Source organism: Brienomyrus brachyistius, unplaced genomic scaffold, assembly GCF_023856365.1.
Source record: "Brienomyrus brachyistius isolate T26 unplaced genomic scaffold, BBRACH_0.4 scaffold58, whole genome shotgun sequence".
NCBI classification, from domain to species: Eukaryota; Metazoa; Chordata; class Actinopteri; order Osteoglossiformes; family Mormyridae; genus Brienomyrus; species Brienomyrus brachyistius.
In genome coordinates, this window is record NW_026042333.1 from 1,445,912 (window position 1) to 1,466,462 (window position 20,551).

A 20,551-nucleotide genomic window follows, 5' to 3' on the forward strand; every position below is an offset into this window, starting at 1 on the left:
GTGGCCTGAGGATTCGCCCATGGAACGGGAGGGACGAACCACCCCCCCTGGAGGAAGCAGGAGCCACAAGAAAGAGGACTGATGGACTTATGGGTTATGGCCGGGGACGGAGGGTTAATACACATATTGGTGACGGACTTGTGGGTTATGGCCGGGGACGGAGGGTTAATACAGATATTATTTAAGTGTTGTTATAGATATAAGATAGGATAAGAGGTTAAGATGAGATAGGATAAGTTAAAATATAATAAGATAGGCTGTTAAAATATGACGATAGGCTGTTAAAATATAATTATAGGCTAAGTTAAATATATATGATAGGCTAAGTTAAAATATGATGATAGGCTGTTAAAATATGATAAAATACGCTGTAAAAATATGATAAGAGCTTAACAATAAACCATATAATTCCGATTCAAACTGTGTTTGTCTTCTCTTCAGTGTTGTGTCTGTCTTTGATAATTTTGCATCTTTAATTTATACTTGACACTTTCCTCAACGTCAATAAGAAGAGACAGAGGAAGGTACGGTTAAGTAAAGAAAAATAATAAATTATCAAACTTATAGTGTTGCCTTATTTTGAAGCAGAAAACGTAATTTCAGTGTTACTACCACCTATGAATTAATGGCTGCAAATGTTGGTGTTAGAAGTGCCTGTAAATAACGTGGCGTAACGTTGTATTTTTGAAAAACGCGCCGCCTTCTGCCTGCTGTCATTCGGCGTCCGTATAGGAGACTGTTCTGGTAACAGGTAAAGTTGTCATTTAACGTAATGCTAACGTGCATTACCAGTTAGTAAGTGTTTTACTATGTCATACACCTTACTTCCTTTATAGTTTTAGTCTGGTGCACTCTGTATCCATTCTAACTAGCTAACTAATGTTAACATGACGCAGTACAGTCTTCCAGCTTGGGGATTCCCACGCCGGTCCACGGCCAGTATTCCGCTGGGGGGTTTGCGGAGGGGTTGGTTGCAAATGCAAACCACCCCTTCATGTTCGTGCGTTGTGTTCGGATGTGAAAATAAAAGATAACTATCAAATTAAATGTTTATGTCCTATTATACAAGATAAGACTGTAAAATAGTTTGCCATGCATATGGCAACATGCACACAGTTTTAGCCTAAAATAAGTATACTCGTAGTACACTTGAATAAACTACTTTTTGCTAAGGGAGAGCATCATCAAGACAGGGTGTGAGTGTGGAAAAAACACAAATGTGACAGTATTTGAGGGAAGAGTGGGAAGGAGGGAAATATAAGGAGAAGGAGGTTCCTTGGAGCTCCCAGATGTGTTTGGCTGTAATAAATCTGGAATATAGCCACATAACATAGTTTTTGATAACACCAGCATTTGTTTTTAGACAAAAATCGCAAGCAGATCAGAACTGCACCTAATGCCACAACTACCCCAGCTTCTGTAGCTGCAGCTCCTGCTGCCCCTAATGCCCCAGCTCCTGCTGCCCCTAATCCCCCAACTGCCCCAGCTCCTGCTGCCCCTAATGCTCCAGCTGCTGCTGCCCATAATGCTCCAGCTTCTGCAGCTCCTGCTGCCCCTAATGCCCCAGCTCCTAATGCCCCAACTGCCCCAGCTCCTGCTGCCCCTAATGCCCCACCCCACTCTCTCTTGCTCTTCTCCTGATCTCAGACTCCCCTGCTTCCTCTCCTCTCTCCTCCATCTCTTCTTTTGTCTTTTTCACCTCCATTTCTATAGCGTCTGTTATTACCTGTAGTGATTTATTTGTGTAATGACTGCTGCCATTGTTTGTCACCATGTTCTCTATAGTTGTCAGCAGCTGTTTAATCTGAAGGCTGTTACTCCTGTACTCTGATTCATCCAGGTTTCCATCAGAGCTTGAAGGTCTTCCTGACCCTTGGCCTGGTTCCTGATCAGGTGTGATGATCTTTGTTCTAACTGCCAGTTCTTCATCTCCTCCAGTGTCTGAACAGCCTGTGATTCCCCAGCTTCTCTCCTCTCTATCATCACTTGCTGTAGTTGTTCCATGAGATCTGCAGACTGAGCATTTTTATCTTTTCTGTTGCTGAGTGCTTAGAGTGAATGACATGAACTCGGCCTCCACACTTATCAACAAGTTCCTTCAGATCCTTGTTCTCCTTCACATATTCCTCAATGGTTTGGTTTTCTTTAAGCCCATCAGCCCGTGTGAAGAGGACACCTGTGTGTTTCAGGGCTTCCTCCCCAAACCACTTCAGTACCATCTTCACTGACTCGTTCTCTTCCCCCAGGATAACATTTCCTGTGCTGATCTTCCCAGATCCTGTGTTTCCCAAAAGCACAATTCTTACTTCAGAAGGTGCTTTGGGAGATAAACACAATATCAGTTACCATGAATGTTATAGATTTGTGTCAGTTTGACTGAAGACTCATAGCAATGTGCTACGATCAAGCCTGTCAGCAGGAGGCACCGTGAATGTGGTTATAATGAACACGAACATGCGATATTGCCGTGGAATTTTTCCAGCATGTCTTTAGCATGTCTTGGGTGCAACTACTTTATTCTGTCAGTAGATGGCAGTGCAGAGCCACACAAAGCATGAGCGCACGGGAAAGAGACTGACAGTCAGAGGTACTTATTCAACTCATTTTATTACTGAACACAGATATTTCATTTGTCTGCTTAGCAAAAGGAAAACCTCATTTCTATACATAGTTTGTTTACCTGAACACTAACAGAAAAGCTTAGACATGCAGCCACACTTAGCAATTTCACGACAGATGCTTCTGTCCAGCTCACTGGATGTCAGTCTGGCTCAGGGGTCGGCAACCGAATTGAGAAGAGCCACTTTTCGGAAAATCACTGAAGCCACAGAATTTTGCTGGAAACAAACATTTATTCTAAACAGATTAGCGTCTTTTTATACATACCAACGACAGAGTAAAACAATTTTCAATGTTTCATGCACTTTTGAACAAAAACAGCATGCTTGCCCTAATTTTATGAATTATATCGTTTTCTTTTCTTTAAATTAACAGGTTAAGGTGTTCCGTTACTTTGATGAAACACTCAGCAAGGTGAGGAGCTTCCCATTTTTATAATGAACTGTATGCCAAAACAAAATGTTCACGTAAGCGTATTAATTTTCAGCTTATTAACGCAAAACAAACAATACGTTTTGACCCTTTCGACTCTCCGTACGGAATGAGGTTTTGGTGTAGAGCGGTCTGGATGCTGACAGATGAAATTACGTAACGGGGCAACTCAGACAAGAAAACATTCAACATCAACGTCATAAAAGAGGCGTGTTTCTGATGGGAAGTGACGTTTTTCGTGACGTTTTGTGACTTTTTCATCCGAGTTCCGAGTTGGAGAGAAATAATCGAACGCACCCAAAAATAATCGAACACACCATATTGATACTGACCACAAACACATTCTCAAATTTACTGTAACATTCACAGCATGTGCACCGAGCAAAATGACAGCAAAAATCATTCAGTATTAGACTCTAAAACCGTCTGTAATGTCTGTGTTTATCCAGTGGACCATAAACTAGAATAAGCTTTTGATTTCAGTTTCTTTCACATGTTATAAAGTAATAAATAAAAAATCATAATAATTAAACCATGCATTACTGACTATCAGACAACTTCAACAAGTTACCAAATGGATGCAAAATCAAAGATATTCATTTGCGCCTGGCACTAACCATGTATTCCTTCACAGTACTAAGCCATAGAAAGGTCCCCAATGAAAACATTGCATTCCTGCATCGCAGATACTCTAATCTCAGCATTTATAAGATTCTATTTGTACTGCTTGACAATTTTTATATTAGACTAAAAATTGAGAAATATCTATATGCACAAGTAGCTTTTCCTGATAAGAAGGATGATATGAAGACTGTCAGCATTTACACATCAAATTATGGCATATCTGAGTAGCCCAGACTGTCCGGAAAACAAAGCCGTCCAGCATATGTGGCTGACTAATGTACATACAGTGTCCATCCATCCACATGCGGGTCATTGTTGCAGGGGAGCCAGGGCCCAGCCAGCACAGGGCAGGGGTTCACCCTGGGTGTGACGTGCATCAGATATACCAGTTTAAAGTGATCAATATATTAAACAGTCTGGGACATTTAGAATATTATATTTCCAAAGTTTAATGATAAATTAAGCTTTCCTTTGTTTTGAGAAATTTAAAGAGAAAGTTATAACTCTGTTCTGTTGTGTTTCAGTCTGAGCCTCTTGTCTGTGAATATACTCTGACCCATCGACTGTATAAAACATGGACACTTGTCTGCACTGCCTTCTGTTCTTAGGAAGTGAAACAAACCCTCAGCATGTTGTCAAATTTGGAGCCCGAGTCTGTGCAGTAGAGAATAGAGTCGATGTCAGGTAAGCCTACTTACAATATAGTTAGAATAATGTTTTAATGACTAATTTCTGGAGGAAAATTAAAAATCTGCAGATGTTAGCATAGGGAAAACTAACTGTTTGAATTAGAGACTGTAGATGGAAAGACATGAAAGTGATGTGGAAAATCGCCTATTTTACTACTGAAACACATGGGGATGGATGGTGCTAATAATGGTACTGCAGCCAGCCAGTAGGGGGCGCTTGACATGTAGTGTTTTCACCTTTTAGAGACGTTATGGTCTCCATGTTTTTTTGCAGGAACCTGGAACTTCTATCACTTTCTCACCCCGAGGACCTTGGCCCGATTGTAGGTCCTAGGAGGTTGTTCCTGAACTGTTTTTAGTTACTACTCCAGAAGATGTACTTTTCACTCAACCAAGAGCTACTGGATGGGGCTTATAGTGATAAACTTTGCTAATTGGTTGACCACAAGTCCCAGCGCCAACTTGAAAGTTTCATAGAAATGAGGGGAAAAGAGAAGTGGAGCAAAAATTGAGCAGAAGGATTTTTTTTATACCTCAGTTACATTAAAGGCATCAATGACCTTTTTGCTTGTGTCCCCAAATTTCTGCATCTGAAAATTCGATTGATAGCCAGTATAATGTACTTCTGTCTATTAGTGGTTCCAGTCCTGAAACTTTCCAACCCTTATTAGTAGAATAACGTGACATAATTTTTAGTCTGTGGAGGTCGAGAGACTGTGGGAGGCTGAGAGATTTGGGATCGTGGTGTAATTTCGTATGAAGTTTATCCTACACGCTTTTTGCGTCTTCTTACGTAAAGGTCACAGTTTCTGTTGTGCAGTGGGAAAGCAACACATGGAAGTGATCAAGAGCTACATAAGTTCCTGGTTGACACGGGTTCCTGAACTTCAATGATAAAGTTGCTATAGAGACATTTGGAATAAGAGTGACTCAGCTGTAAGAATATCAGCTACATCTGGTCTGGATGGATGGATGGATGGGTGGATGGATGGATGGATGGATGGAAGAAAAACAATCAGTTGCAATTTTGGCCATATTTGTCAGTTTGGCTCATTTTCCGACTGACTGTGACATAGATTAACTGCGACTCCAGCTCAGCTTCTCGCTATTCTCATCACTGTGCCGTGTGGAGGATATAGAACATCTAAGCCCTCATCAAGAACTAATGTCAGGACCTGTGTCAGTGCTACATCTCCAACCTCAGATTCCTTTGCCTATGCATGTGTCATTAGGCATGATGAAAACACAGACTGTTTATTATAGTCTCAGTGCACTAGTTTCAGTCTACAAGAATGAGCTTGATGTGCCGAATGGCCTCATCTCATTTGGAAATTTCTTATGTTCTTACAGTTCTGTGATCCAATTACACTGAGTTCTGCTCTAATGCAAAGATACAGTGAGCTTAATAAATTACTGCATCTCTGTTTGTTTTGTTTTCCAGAAGACATCACTGCAGAATGACACATGGGAACGCCTTCATAGACCAACCAGATCCATTGAGGAGATCAATGACGTAATAATTCTCCAATTATGTAATACTTACCAAACAAGTAATAAAGAGGATGTGTTTAACAGGACTGTTAGCACGACTTTAGGAAAAGAAAATTAAGAAAAACCCAGGTCTCACCTAAAGCTGACTCTGATGCCATTATCCCCTCCTTCTCTTTGTGAGAGAAAGTGAGAATGTTCAGTTTGCAGGTGAATTTACATGTGACAGTTATAGGTCCTCATGAATGATAATGATAGACTATACGTCTGCTGTAGTTTGTTTTACTAGGTGCCATAAAGCTCGTGCTTAAGTCAGCGTCTCTCTACAGGGAAACACGAGCTGGAATCCGAGAAGTGAAGGAACACGGGGTTTAAGCAGGATTGTACACAGGAAAACACGCGATGACTTTACAGTGACCGCACTGGGGAAACAAACTTAAACGCAGACTTTGTCATGGATCCGGGCGGGTTCTGAGCGGGAACGAGGCGTCATGCAGGCGGGGAACGGAAATGGTGGACGACCCACTTGCGGCTCACAGCAAATGGGGATTTATTACATAAAACAGAAAAGACTAAGAACAGGACAAAAAGCAAAAGGAGCACGAGGGGTCAGAAACAAAATGGGATCAGCAAAGACTAATGACAAGCAGGCAGGTAAGCAGAAGATAGATGTAACAGAATGAGAACATTCACAGTCAACAGAATCATACTAATCACAAGCAGGCAGGTAAGCAGAAGATACATGTAACAGAATGAGAACATTCACAGTCAACAGAATCATACTAATCACAAACAATGAAGCACTAGGGACTAAAACTCAGGCAGGAACTTAAATACAAACACTGAACAGGGTGATGACAAGCAGGAGTGAAACAAACAATTAACCAATAGGGGAAGGTGCAGGGGGGGGCGGCATGGTGGTGCAGTGGTTAGCACTGTCGCCTCACACCTCTGGGACCCGGGTTCGAGTCTCCGCCTGGGTCACATGTGTGCGGAGTTTGCATGTTCTCCCCGTGTCGTCGTGGGGTTTCCTCCGGGTACTCCGGTTTCCCCCCTACAGTCCAAAAACATGCTGAGGCTAATTGGAGTTGCTGAATTGCCCATAGGTGTGCATGTGTGAGTGAATGGTGTGTGAGTGTGCCCTGCGATGGGCTGGCCCCCCATCCTGGGTTGTTCCCTGCCTCGTGCCCATTGATTCCGGGATAGGCTCCGGACCCCCCGCGACCCAATAGGATAAGCGGTTTGGAAAATGGATGGATGGATGGATGGGAAGGTGCAGGACAACGAACAATCAGGGAAACACACAAGGGCAGGTACAAGAACGGGCAACAGGTGGAACTAATTAACTCAGGGAACTGAAGAGGGAAACTAAGAACTAACTAAGGAAACAGGAACTAAGACTGGGGAGTAACAGACAGGTAGAAACACAAGCACGGGCACAAAGAGTTTAACCAAAACCAAATACAAAATCACCAGACACATGAACTAGAAAAACTCATACAAATGAAACACTAGGGAGTAAAATACAAAAACAAAGGAAGCAGGATTCAAACTCGGGACAGAAAGGTTCACAGACAATCACATGCTCAACATGCTGAGCTGTGTGGCCGACAGGGACCAGGGGAAACACAGAGTCTGATAACACGAGGGACCTGTATTTATTAACAGCCCAGATCGTCGCTATGAATCTGACACACAGATGCTGTATGACAGGAGTCATTTAGCTGACATTTTTTATGGGTATTTTCATTCAAATTTCTGTTCATCTCATGGACTGTTTAATAAAGCTGTGTTCCAATGATCTCAGGAGCTATGTTGTCTGGGACTTTATGCCCCTGGTAGGGTCAGCCAAGGCAAACAAGTCCTGGGTGAGGAACCAGACGAAGTGCGGCTCAGAAGACCCCCAATGAAGAGAAAGATTTTGGATTCACGGTTTCCCTTGCCCAGACGTGGGTCACTGGGGCCCCCACCTGGAGCCAGGCCTGGGGTTGGGGCTCGATAGCGAGCGCCTGGTGGCCAGGCCTACACCTATGGGACCTGGTCCGGCACAGCCCGAACAAGGCACGTGGGTCCCCCCTCCAATGGGCTCACCACCCATGGGAGGGGCCATAGGGGTCGGGTGCGATGTGAGTTGGGCGGTGACCAAAGGCAGGGACCTTGGCGGTCCGATCCTCGGCTGCAGAAGCTAGCTATAGGGACATGGAATGTCACCTCTCTGATAGTGAAGGAGCCTGAGCAGCTGTGCGAGGTTGCGAAGTTCCGGCTAGATATAGTCGGACTCACCTCGACGCATGGCTTGGGCTCTGGAACCAGTCTCCTTGAGGGGGGTTGGACCCTTTTCCACTCTGGAGTTGTCCACGGGGAGAGGTGCCGAGCGGGGGTGGGCATACTTATTACCCTCTGGCTGGGTGCCTGTACATTGGGGTTTACCGCAGTGGACGAGAGGGTAGCCTCCCTTTGCCTTCGGGTGGGGGGACGGGTCCTGACTGTTGTTTGCGCTTATGCGCCAAACGGCAGTTCAGAATACCCACCCTTTTTGGAGTCTGGAGTTTGGAAGGGGTCTTGTTCTGCTGGGGGACTTCAATGCTCACGTGGGCAATGACAGTGAAACCTGGAGGGGCGTGATTGGGAGGAACGGCCCCCCCGATCTGAACCCATGCGGTGTTTTTTTATTGGACTTCTGTGCTCGTCATGGATTGTCCATAATAACACCATGTTCAGGCATAAGGGTGTCCATATGTGCACTTGGCACCAGGACACTCTAGGCCGCAGTTCGATGATCGACTTTGTGGTCGTGTCGTCGGACTTGCGGCCGCATGTATTGGACACTCGCGTGAAGAGAGGGGCGGAGCTGTCAACTGAACACTTCCTGGTCGTGGGTTGGCTCCACTGGTGGGGGAGGTAGTCGGCCAGGCCTGGCAGGCCCAAGCGTATAGTGACGGTCTGCTGGAAATGTCTGGCGGAATCCCCTATCAGGCAGAACTTCTCCCATATCCCGGGTGAGGCGGGGGACATTGAGTCCGAATGGGCTATGTTCCGCGCCTCCATTATAGAGGCGGCTGACCGGAGCTGCGGCCGTAAGGTGGTCGGTGCCTGTCGCGGCGGCAATCCCCGAACCCGCTGGTGGACACCGGTGGTAAGGGATGCCGTCAAGCTGAAGAAGGAGTCTTATCGGGCCTGTGGGACTCCAGACGCAGCCGACGGCTACCGGCAGGCCAAGAGTGATGCGGCTTTGGTGGTTGCTGAGGCAAAAACTCGGGTGTGGGAGGAGTACGGCGAGGCCATAGAAAACAACTTCTGGACGGCTTCGAGGAGGTTCTGGTCCACCATCCGGCGGCTCAGGGAGGGAAAGCGGTACAACATCAACACTGTTTATGGTGGGGATGATGCACTGCTGACCACAACTCTGGACGTTTTTGGTTGGTGGAAGGAATACTTTAAAGACCTCCTCAATCCCACTGACACACTTTCCAATGTGGAAGCAGAGGGTGGGGACTTGGGGGTGGACTCACCTATCTCTGGGGTGGAGGTCGCTGAGGTGGTCAAAAAGCTCCTCGGTGGCCGGGCCCCGGGGGTTAATGAGATTCGCCCGGAGTTCCTCAAGGCTCTGGATGTTGCGAGGCTGTCCTGGTTGACACGCATCTACGGCATCGCGTGGACATCGGGGGCAGTGCTTCTGGACTGGCAGACCGGGGTGGTGGTCCCCCCTCTTTAAGAAAGGCCGTGGAACAGTGGACCAGCGCTATACTCTCAGCAGGGTTTTGGAGGGTTCATGGGAGTTTGCCCGAGCAGTCTACATGTGTTTTGTGGACTTGGAGAAGGCATTCGAACGTGTTCCTTGGTGAGTCCTGTGGGGGGTGCTCCGGGAGTATGGGCTGCCGGGCTTCCTTTTAAGGGCGGTTCGGTCCCTGTATGACCGGTGCCAGAGCCTGGTCCGCATGGGCGGCAATAAGTCGGACTCGTTTCCAGTGAGGGTTGGACTCCGTCAGGGCTGCCCTTTGTCACCAATTCTGTTCATAGTTTTTATGGACAATATTTCTAGGTGCAGCTGGGGCGTTGAGGGCGTCCGGTTCGGTGACTTCAGGATTAGGTCTCTGCTTTTTGCAGATGATGTGGTTCTGTTGGCTTCATCGGAACGTGACCTTCAACTCTCACTGGGACAGTTCGCAGCCGAGTGTGAAGCGGCTGGGATGAGAATCAGCACCTCCAAATCCGAGACCATGGTTCTCAGCCGGAAAACGATAGAATGCTGTCTCCGGGTTGGGGAAGGGGTCCTCCCCCAAATGGAGGAGTTTAAGTATCTCAAGGTCTTGTTCACGAGAGGGAGAATGATGGAACGGGAGCTCGACAGGTGGATCGGTGCGGCATCAGCAGTGATGCGGGTGTTGCATCGGTCTGTCATGGTGAAGAGGGAGCTGAGCCAAAAAGCAAAGCTCTTGATTTACCAGTCAATCTACGTTCCTACCCTCACCTATGGTCATAAGCTATGGGTAGTGACCGAAAGAACGAGATCGCGGGTGCAAGCGGCCGAAATGGGTTTCCTCCATAGGGTGGCTGGGCTCTCCCTTAGAGATAGGGTGAGGAGCTCAGTCATTTGGGAGGGGCTCAGAGTAAAGCCGCTGCTCCTCCGCATCGAGAGGAGCAAGATGAGGTGGCTCGAGCATCTGATTAGGATTAGGCCTGTGAGATACTGGCACCATATTTAAGGGGCCCCATCGCGGGGACCCAGATAAACAGCTTTTGGAAATGGATTCATGCATTTCATCTAACTCAGTACAGAAAATCACCTCCAGACATCCAGACAGGACTTGAAGGGCCGAGATGCATTTGATCGTAAGCTTGTTAAGGTATAGAGGCCTTCATAAATGTCGAGTTTGGCAAGAACAATGAGGTCAATCCTCTTTGAAAGCTGCCAGCTGGGAAAGTATGTTGGATTATTGAACAAGACATACATTAATAGCTGCTTAAACCAGCTGATTTATTAATCTGTTTTATAATAATACACTCGTCCTTTCTGAATAACCCCTCACCCAGTTGAATACAGTGATCTGATGTCCATTGCTAATGTATGGGGTGCAGCACTTGATACTCACAGGATGCTAATTCATTGCAAGGAGATTTCGGTTTACTTACATTTTCTTAATATTGTGTGCGGTAAGTATAATAACCAGAGGAAACCTGGTAATCTACTCAAACACGTCTAGGTCTGATTTACATGGGACTTAATATCGCACATATATCCGATTTCTTGTAATTTAATTCTGAACCTCTTTTATTTAGTTATCTGTGTTTTGTCTCAGACACTAAATGGCGTCCCAGAAAAGTACACATTGTTTCCGGAAGGATCACTTGTTCTGTGAACTGATGTGTCCAGTGGATGTAAGAAATATGGCAGCAGCATTATAGAGAGATAGTATAACTGACTACAGTCACTGCATAAAATGTTAATCTCGAATAGATAATGAATGGAATGCTGGATTGTTAATGGATGTCTGTGTATATTCTTACACGTCTCATCATAATGCACGTAAATAAATGTACTGGCGTTTGCCAGTCGAGGGTGGGAGGGGGCAATGGATTCAGTATCTATCTATGCATCAATTTCTCTGGGTCAGACACATAAGGGGGGTGGCAAGGCTGCATGGGCACCTGCCCATTCTGTTCGACGGGGGCATTACCAGACCTTTTACAGTGGGATGGGGGTGGAAAGACTGCCTGGGCACTTGCCCGTTTTGTCTGACGGGGGAGCAACCAAACCTTTTACAGTGGGGTGGGGATGGCAAGGCTGCCTGGGCACCTGCCCATTCTCTCCGACGGGGGAGCAACCAGACCTTTTACAGTGGGGTGGGGGTGGCAAGGCTGCCTGGGCACCTGCCCGTTCTGTCCGACTGGGGAGCAACCAGACCTTATACAGTGGGGTGGGGGTGGCAAGGCTGCCTGGGCACCTGCCCGTTCTGTCTAACAGGGGAGTAACCAGACCTTTTACAGTGGAGTGGGGGGGGAAGGGTTCCTGGGCACCTGCCTGCCCCTTCTGTCTGATGGGGGCATAGCCAGCCTACACCGAGGGGGGTTTAATCGTTTAACACCTCGTTTAACAACATATAACTTCATTATATATTGAAATATATAAATAATAATTTTATTTACTTTAATCCACTGAATCAGGACAGTAACAGGACATAATTATATTTTCCAATTTTTTTGTGCCTGTTATGTCTCCAGTTAAATGATTATTATACACATTGACTGAGTGTCATTGTGTCACTTATGTTCAGCTGCAGTAATACAGTGAATTTAACTTAATCCAGCAGACTGTGGTTTCATTATGTTACTCAGTTATGCTTTGGGTGACGCTGAAGCAGGACATTAATAGGACAGAACAGAAAGCCTTTATTGTCATTGTACAGGGAGGGAAAACAGTAAATAGACATAAATATATAAAATGTACATATACAGGGGAGGGCGAAAGCCCCCCCCCACTCATCAGAATTACATTTAATTACATTTTAGTCAGAGAGAAAAACTATAAAAATATATTTTTCATGGTTATCCAGCTCACTGAGTAAAAAGGATTAAAAGGTTAAAAAGCAGAGATTTTACCCTTTTGCCAGGAGAACCAGCAACACGTCACAGTGACACTGAGGAGTTTATATAAACATAAAACCCTGGATAGAGGGACTCAGTGAATGAGGAGGTGAATCTGTGCAGGGGGGTCAGTCCATCAGAGGAGACTCTGTAGAAGGACAGAGCACCAGCCCCCCAGTCCAGATACACTCCTACTCTGTGGGAGCCTGAGGGCTCTATGGGTAAGAGAGTCTGTTTATTATTGTGACAGACAGAGTATCTGTCAGTATTACAGCACAGACACCATGACTTGTCATTGTATCCAAGCAGAAAGTCAGCACTACCTCCTTTCCTCTCGATTCCTGTATAAGTCACTCCTATCCAGGCTGCACGTCCATCCCACTCAGCCTCCCAGTAACAGCGGCCAATCAGACTCTCTCTGCACAGAACTTGGTTCCAGCTGTCAAATCTCTCTGGATGATCAGGATATGGCTGCCGCTCTGCCCCCCATGTCACCTTCCTGTTCCCCCCTGACAGAGACAGGCTTCTGTGTGCTGTGTTGGGGTCCAGCATCAGCCGGCAGGAGTCTGTAGGCAGGAGGAAGAATTATTAATCCCATCAGGCCGCCTGTACTTTATGTTTTTGTACGATATAAAAACAGCACAGCTTCCCCTAACGAAGCGGGAACTGAAGCTTATGAAACAGCTCAGGAAATGTCGGATGGCGCGGGAAAATGATTGCATTGTGGGACATACGGTGAGTTATTGGGGTGCGCCAAGTTGGGAAGCTAACGACGCCGGTCCGCGATTGGTGGCAGCGGCGTGGATTCCAGGCACCACAGGAAAGGTTTGTGGTTCCTTCTAGGAGTTGGATTATTGTTTGTGTTGTGGGTTTTGTTTTCGGGGGATTGGGCTGTCTTCCCCCGACTAGTTAATTTAAATAATATTGTTTGATATGAATTGATTCTTTTTCCTTGTGTATTTATGTGTTGTTTAGGAGGAACCACACGTGATTTTGGTTTTCATGGCCCTTGTGTTGATGTGAGCTGCCCAGGCCTTTTTATTGTCCACGTGTGAACTTTAGCCGGGGGTTTTAGCTGAGTGTGAAGTGTTTTCCCAAGTGTTTTAGAGATTTCTGTGCTGAGATCATTCTGTGGGGGGTTGCGGTGTTGTCTGGGTCGCTGAGTTGTGGAATCCTGGTAATAAAGGCTTATTCCTATACTTCTGTTGTGAGCTGTTTCTTATACCTGGTGCCCAGTTTAGTCGAGTCACAAACCTGCATAATTGGGGAAAAGTGATCCTCTCCTACATTCATCAGACATATTCACCACAAACATATTTACCGCAAAACGGCACCAGAGATCAATACTAAAGTCAGTGTCTTTCCTTCTAACCGCTAAAGCCGGTGCGTGCGGCTTGAAAATGGCCATCAGTAACAGAATATTTAAGCAATATTATAACATATTTAAAGTGATATTTAATAAAAGTTTGGACCTGGATTCTGATACAAAGGATGATTCCGGCGCCGGAGTCGCGTCCCATGAGGATCCAGTATTTGCAGCGATTGTCTGACATGGTCTTTAGTCACAGCAAAGCCGGTCTGAATGCATTTCACATGCATCGGCTTATTTCCGTGAAGCATGTCAGACTGTATCTACTGATCCGGGAGAAACACTGCAGTGTCAAGCGGGGCGGAATAGGTGCCGCGCAAAGCCGACAAACTAATGATAATACCGTCTACAAACCATCAATAAAAGTGAATTAAACTACACAGAGCGTGCATCATGAAAAACAGAAAAGTTATCTCATTAATTCAGAAAAACAGAAAAATATTGTTCAGAAAAACGGGATTATCATAGCATTAATTCGAAAAACAGAACTGATTTTTTTCCCCAGATGACTGCAATAAGCTTCCGTAGAGAACCGCTTATCCCTGACGTCCCTGCATCCAGCTCGTCATTCTGTCTGTGTCATCTTCCATGTATGACCTGCTGCCTTACTTCTGGTTGCCTGGCGATTGGAGGGAGTGTCGGCACCGGCTTGTCATCTCCCCCCTGGTCTCTGGTTATTTCTCAAATCTTATGATTTGGACAGTGTGACTTGGAACTTAGGGTTAGGGATTCCTCTGCTGTCCCCTGGAGGATGGGCTCCCCCTTTGAATCTGGCCCCTCCAAAGGTTTCTTCCTTCTTGGGAGTTTTTCCTTGCCACTGTCGCCTATGGCTTACTCACTGGGGGCTTTGGGTGCGGATGCTGTAAAGCACTTTGAGACGATGTAATGTGATATTGCGCTATACAAAAATTAATTTCTTGTTTTTGAGAAACCCAAAAATGTGCAGGACTCTGACCCTCCAGGACTGGATTTGGGCTCCCCTGGTTTAAGGGATTCAGTGACCAATCAGTAATATTCTCTCATGAATATTAAGGAGTGTTCCAGAACCACCCTGTAAAAATGCACGTTTTGCACTTGAGGAGAGAGTCCGGTGTCACTGCCTACGGGTGCCGTCTTAGTACAATATTAACTAATCTCACACAGAAAACACATACTGTACACTCACGGCATGCGCAAAAAGGGCAAATGCAAAGGATTCCTTTTTTTGTGAAATGAAAGATGTATAACTACATCAGAATATATTTTAACCATCCTACACTCCCACACAAACACAAAGACAATATGAGCATAAAACGATTAAATGAACTGATAGTGTTTTTGGTGATGATTCTGATATTTTGTTTCTCGTTTGGATGTTGTCTAAAATGACATGAAACTCACCTAAAAACAAACATGCAAATCCATCTACACACAGTGCAAAAAGCCACACTCATCACAACAACTGTGTGAATACTACCATAACATAGGATTCATGATATTATTAATAAAAACATGCAAACACACTTACATTTCTGTAAGCCTGGTCTGGTCCTGCAGTCTCCACTGTGATCCACACTACAGGAGAAGCAGAATGACATAGTACTGCTGTATCCATTTATTTATTGGTGCCTCTTATTCACATACATGCATAAATATCTGTAGCGTGTCAGACACACACTCTGTACTCACTTCAGCTTCTCCAGTTTACAGCTGGGATCCTCCAGTACAGCAGAGAGCAGCTTCACTCCTGAGTCTCCTGGGTGATTGTAGCTCAGGTCCAGCTCTCTCAGGTGTGAGGGGTTTGACCTCAGAGCTGAAGCCAGGGAAGAACAGCCTTCTTCTGTGACTCTACATCCTGACAGCCTGCAGAGAGACAGAAAAATCCCCAATAAATAAGATCACCTCACCAATATAAGCATTACTTTTAATTAAACGTGATTGCTCTAATAAATATTTCAATAATCACGCAAAATTAACATCTTTTGAACATTTTATAAGAACCAATACTTCTCAGAACAAGAACCAGATACAGCTGATATAGTATCAGTTTTAAATAATGTAGACTTACCCATATTAACCAATGAAACAGCAGATGTACTTGATGACAGAGGTGGAGATTTCAGGCCCAGAGAGTACAAATCCAGACCAAGATTTTGTTTTAACAAACCAGTTGAGTTCTCTGTGATTGTGACTCTTTATACTGAACAGGTTGTTTGAAACAAAATCTTGGTCTGGATTTGTACTCCCTGGACCTGAAATCTCAACCTCTGCTTGATCCACCATTAACATCAGAAGAACTCCATAAGGTCCTCAACCAAATGCCTAACAACCAATCGCCAGACCGGATGGTTAATCTGCAGAAATCTATACACATTTTAGAAGATATTATATCAATCTTCAATAGACTGGTAAGAGGAATTAAACATGCATCACAAATCCCATCATAAATGGTGTAGACACCATTACAGTGTTATTGAGACCTGATAAAGACCTAACACAACCCTCCAGTTACTGGCCATTAGAGTGTTATTGAGACCTGATAAAGACCACACACAACCCTCCAGTTAGCAGTCATTACAGTGTTATTGAGACCTGATAAAGACCACACACAACCCTCCAGTTACCGGCCATTACAGTGTTATTGAGACCTGATAAAGACCTAACACAACCCTCCAGTTACCATCCATTACAGTGTTATTGAGACTTGATAAAGACCCAACACAACCCTCCAGTTACCGGCCATTAGAGTGTTATTGAGACCTGATAAAGACCTAACACAACCCTCCAGTTACCATCCATTACAGTGTTATTGAGACCTGATAAAGACCAAACACAACCCTCCAGTTACCGGCCATTAGAGTGTTATTGAAACCTGATAAAGACCAAACACAACCATCCAGTTACCCACCACTCTCACTAATGAATACAGACTTGAAAATCATTACAAATGCTCTTGACATTCATCATTATAATCCATCCTGATCAGACAAACTTTATCAAGACAAGACATGCCTCGGACAACATCCATAGATTATTTAATTTAGTCAATACTGCTCAGCATACCCATACTACAACCATGATTACATCATTAGATGCAGAAACGGCATCTGACAGTCAGTTGGACATTCCTCTTTAATACACTGCATAGATTTGGCTTCGGAGAGTCGTTCACCCACTGGGTTAAAATACTGTACATCTCAGCCAAAGCTACAGTGTCACAGATGGGATCACATCACCTGCATTCACACTCCGACGGGGAAGACGGCCTGCATGCCCAGTCTCTCCTTCACTGTTTGCCATCTTCAAAGAAAAATTGAATTGCGGCAGCAATATGACAGAACAGTGAAATAAATGGAATTCATACTAATAACAGTGCACCATGGGTGTCACAGATAATTATGTGCGTGCTATGTGGGCCTGTGTATATTTTAATGAATATTTATGAATGGACCATGCGAACCTGATTGTTCCTTTGAAAGCCCTATATCCCCCTCTCACATTAAAACAATATTCTATCTGGGGTCTTACCAAGGAATTGTATAATCTTAGCATCACCTCATTTAACTTAAACTCCACACACCTAGATATGTAACCCAACATCCTATTGGCCTTTTTAATTGCTTCCCCACACTGGCGAGAGTGGGACATGGAAGCATCAACATACACACCGAGGTCTTTCTCATAATCAGCTACCTTTATTTCAGTGGAACCCATAAAATATCTGTACTTTATATTTCTGCTCCCTGCATAGATTACCTTACATTTATCCATCCATCCATCCATTTTCCAAACCGCTTATCCTACTGGGTCGCGGGTGGTCCGGAGCCTATCCCGGAAGCAATGGGCACGAGGCAGGGAACAACCCAGGATGGGGGGCCAGCCCATTACAGGGCACACTCACACACATCATTCACTCTCACACGCACACCTACGGGCAATTTAGCAACTCCAATTAGCCTCGGCATGTTTTTCGACTGTGGGGGGAAACCGGAATACCCGGAGGAAACCTCCATGGGGAGAACATGCAAACTCCACACACATGTGACCCAGGCAGATTCGAACCTGGGTCCCAGAGGTGTGAGACAACAGTGCTAACCACTGCACCTGGTGTCAATATCATTAATGTAAATTAGGAACAATTGTGGTCCTAAAATTGAACCCTGTGGTACCCCACTATGAACACAGGCCTACTGTGACATTTTGCCTCTAATAACATTGTGCCTGTTAACCAGTTTTCAATCCAAGCTGCTACAGTTCCTAAAATCCCTGCAGCTTTGAGCTTAAACGAGAACCGTTTGAGGGGGACAACATCAAAGGCCTTCTGCAAATCTAAGTACTTTATGTGATCAATTTCTCTTGTAGCTTCCTCAAAGAACTCAAGCAGATTAGTTGAACAAGATCTACCTCTCCTAAATCCATGTTGGCTACCCCTCAGAATGTTATTTGTATCTGTCATGCCCGGCTTGTCCGATCCTCATGTGTGCCACGCCCCCTGATTATCCACGTGTGCTTCCCCGATCTTGCCCAGCTGTGTCTGATTATTTTTGTCCAGTTTTGGGCCCAGTCAGATGTTTCCTGGCCTCCGTTTCCCGAATAAATCCCCAGTTTTCCCCTTCTTCCGCCTGCCTGCCTCATCCCTGCCTGATTCTTCCTGCCCGCCTGCCCATTCGCCTTACCCATCCGATAACCCGTGATTCTGACAGTATCCAGGTAATATACCATTTTCACTTGGATTATAGCATCCATTACTTTTACAATTATGCAAGTTAAAGTAATTGGCCTATAGTTTGCTGGATTACATCTATCCCCTTTTTTGAATATGGGCGTTATATTAGCATACTTCCAATAAGAAGGTACCACACCCGCAAATAACGATTTCTGAAATAGTAAAGTTAAAGGTTGGCTAATAATATCCCTCATCTATTTTAAAACTATAGGTAAGTTGCCATCAAGGCCCTGCGATTTATTTATTTTGAGCTTAGCCAGGCTTTGTACCACATCAGCCTCAGTTATAGAAACAGTGCCCTCCGCAATTATTGGCACGCCTTTGTACTTGGAAATTTTTCACCAAGGTGTCTTGATTAACTTCACACCTATTTTAATGGAAAGAGATTTAAAACACCATAAAAAATGATACCTCATTTGTCAATATATCTTTAATAGAACCAGAGATATTGAAGATTTAATATAACTGAAATCGGCTTTTTGTTCTAATGTAATTACAGTTAGAACTGTAGAAAAAACTGTGACTACTTAGAGCAACTTCGCTCTGCATAGGCGGAGGACCGCCTGCGCCTCGTTCAATAAATGTAAGAAATTGTAAATAGGGTATGGTGCACTTAAACAACCATAACTTTGCCAATATCTAACCAATCTTAGTGATTTTTGTTGTTGAATGTTGAAATGAAAATTTACTTGGGGGTATCTACATTAGCTGGCATGATGCCCAACCAATCAGGAGCCAGATCGGTGGTCACGTGACATTCCACCGCACAGCAATCGGAGTGGGTATAAAATCCCTTCAATCTTCAATCATCCTGAAGTGGGCACACAATTGTATAGTGTGGGCATGCATCAATCGTGTCATGCCCTGCTCGTCGGCTCCTCCTGTGTGCCACGCCCCCTGGTTACCCACGTGTGTTTCCCGGATTGTACCCAGCTGTGTCTGCTTATTTTCAATCAGTCCTGTGTATTTCAGTCCGTGTCTTACCCGAGTCCTTTGTCCGTCATTGATGTTACCTGATGTCAGTCAGCGTCTGATGTTCCCTGCACCTCGTTTTCCTCCATTAAACCCCCTTTTCCCCGTATTCCGCTTGCCTGCCTGCTTCTTACCCGCCTGCCCGCACGATCGCCGCTCTGCCCGCTTCGCCCGACCGCGTCCCGTGACAGAATGACAGACCAACAAAAGAAGAAGCGAAGACGGAGGAGAGTCCCGCAGGAGACGATCCGTCTCGGCGCCTGCTCGCTCTCCAGGCTTTGGCTCCCGACAGAGGACGAGAGGGAGGTACCCGCCCTACCTCCAGCCCGGGGGCCGACCACACGCGACCCCGATCCCGCGTGGAAGTACTGGCTCTCCAGTGAGGACGAGGACGAGGAGCCCTTCCTCTACCCTTACCCGGAGCCGGAAGCCTTTCTTCCGCCGTCCGTTTTCACGGACGTCGCGCTGCCTCCCGCCACCGCCAGGCGCCAGCGAGGGAGACGGAGGGGACCAGCGATCGCCAGTACTGAGGACCTCCCTCCGTTACTGCTGGCGGACCCCTTTCCCGTGCGGCCGGCGCTGCCTGCGCAGCCGCCTTAGCTGCCGCCTCTGTCTGCGGACCCCGCTCCCGTGCGGCCGGCGCTGCCTGCGCAGCCGCCTTCGCTGCCTGCGCAGCCCCCTTCGCCTGCTGCAGCTCCCGGGCCGGCGCCCCCACTGCAGCCACCTGCAGCTCCCGGGCCGGCGCCCCCACTGCAGCCACCTGCAGCTCCCGGGCCGGCGCCCCCACTGCAGCCACCTGCAGCTCCCGGGCAGGCGCCCCCCCAGACTTTAGCTCCAAGTCCTGACCGCGCTCCAAGTCCTGACCGCGCTCCCCCACAGCCTGCTGACCCTGTTCCAGTCCCTGACCGTGCCCCAGTTCTTGTCGCCTTAGTCCCCGAGGTGGTCCCGGAGGACTCCATCATGGCTCCTCCCTCTTCGGAGGTGGAGGAGCTGGAATGGGACCCCTCGGGGATCACACTTGTGCCTCTTTCTCCCTCGCCCCGGCGAACTCGACCCCGACCTGGGGTC

At 46.1% G+C, this 20,551-nt stretch overlaps 1 protein-coding gene across 1 annotated transcript in view; it reads right to left on the reverse strand.

Moving 5' to 3' along the window:
• Positions 1-12,225: 12,225 nt before the first annotated feature.
• LOC125724953 (NACHT, LRR and PYD domains-containing protein 12-like) overlaps positions 12,226-20,551 on the reverse strand; it is a 31,562-nt gene continuing 23,236 nt past the window's right edge. The window contains exons 15-17 of the mRNA XM_049001444.1: positions 15,475-15,648; positions 15,314-15,360; positions 12,226-13,003 (exon numbers count right to left, since the gene is read on the reverse strand). Coding sequence (XP_048857401.1) covers positions 12,480-13,003; positions 15,314-15,360; positions 15,475-15,648 — 745 coding nt within the window. The 3' untranslated portion in view covers positions 12,226-12,479. The remainder of the gene's footprint in view (positions 13,004-15,313; positions 15,361-15,474; positions 15,649-20,551) is intronic.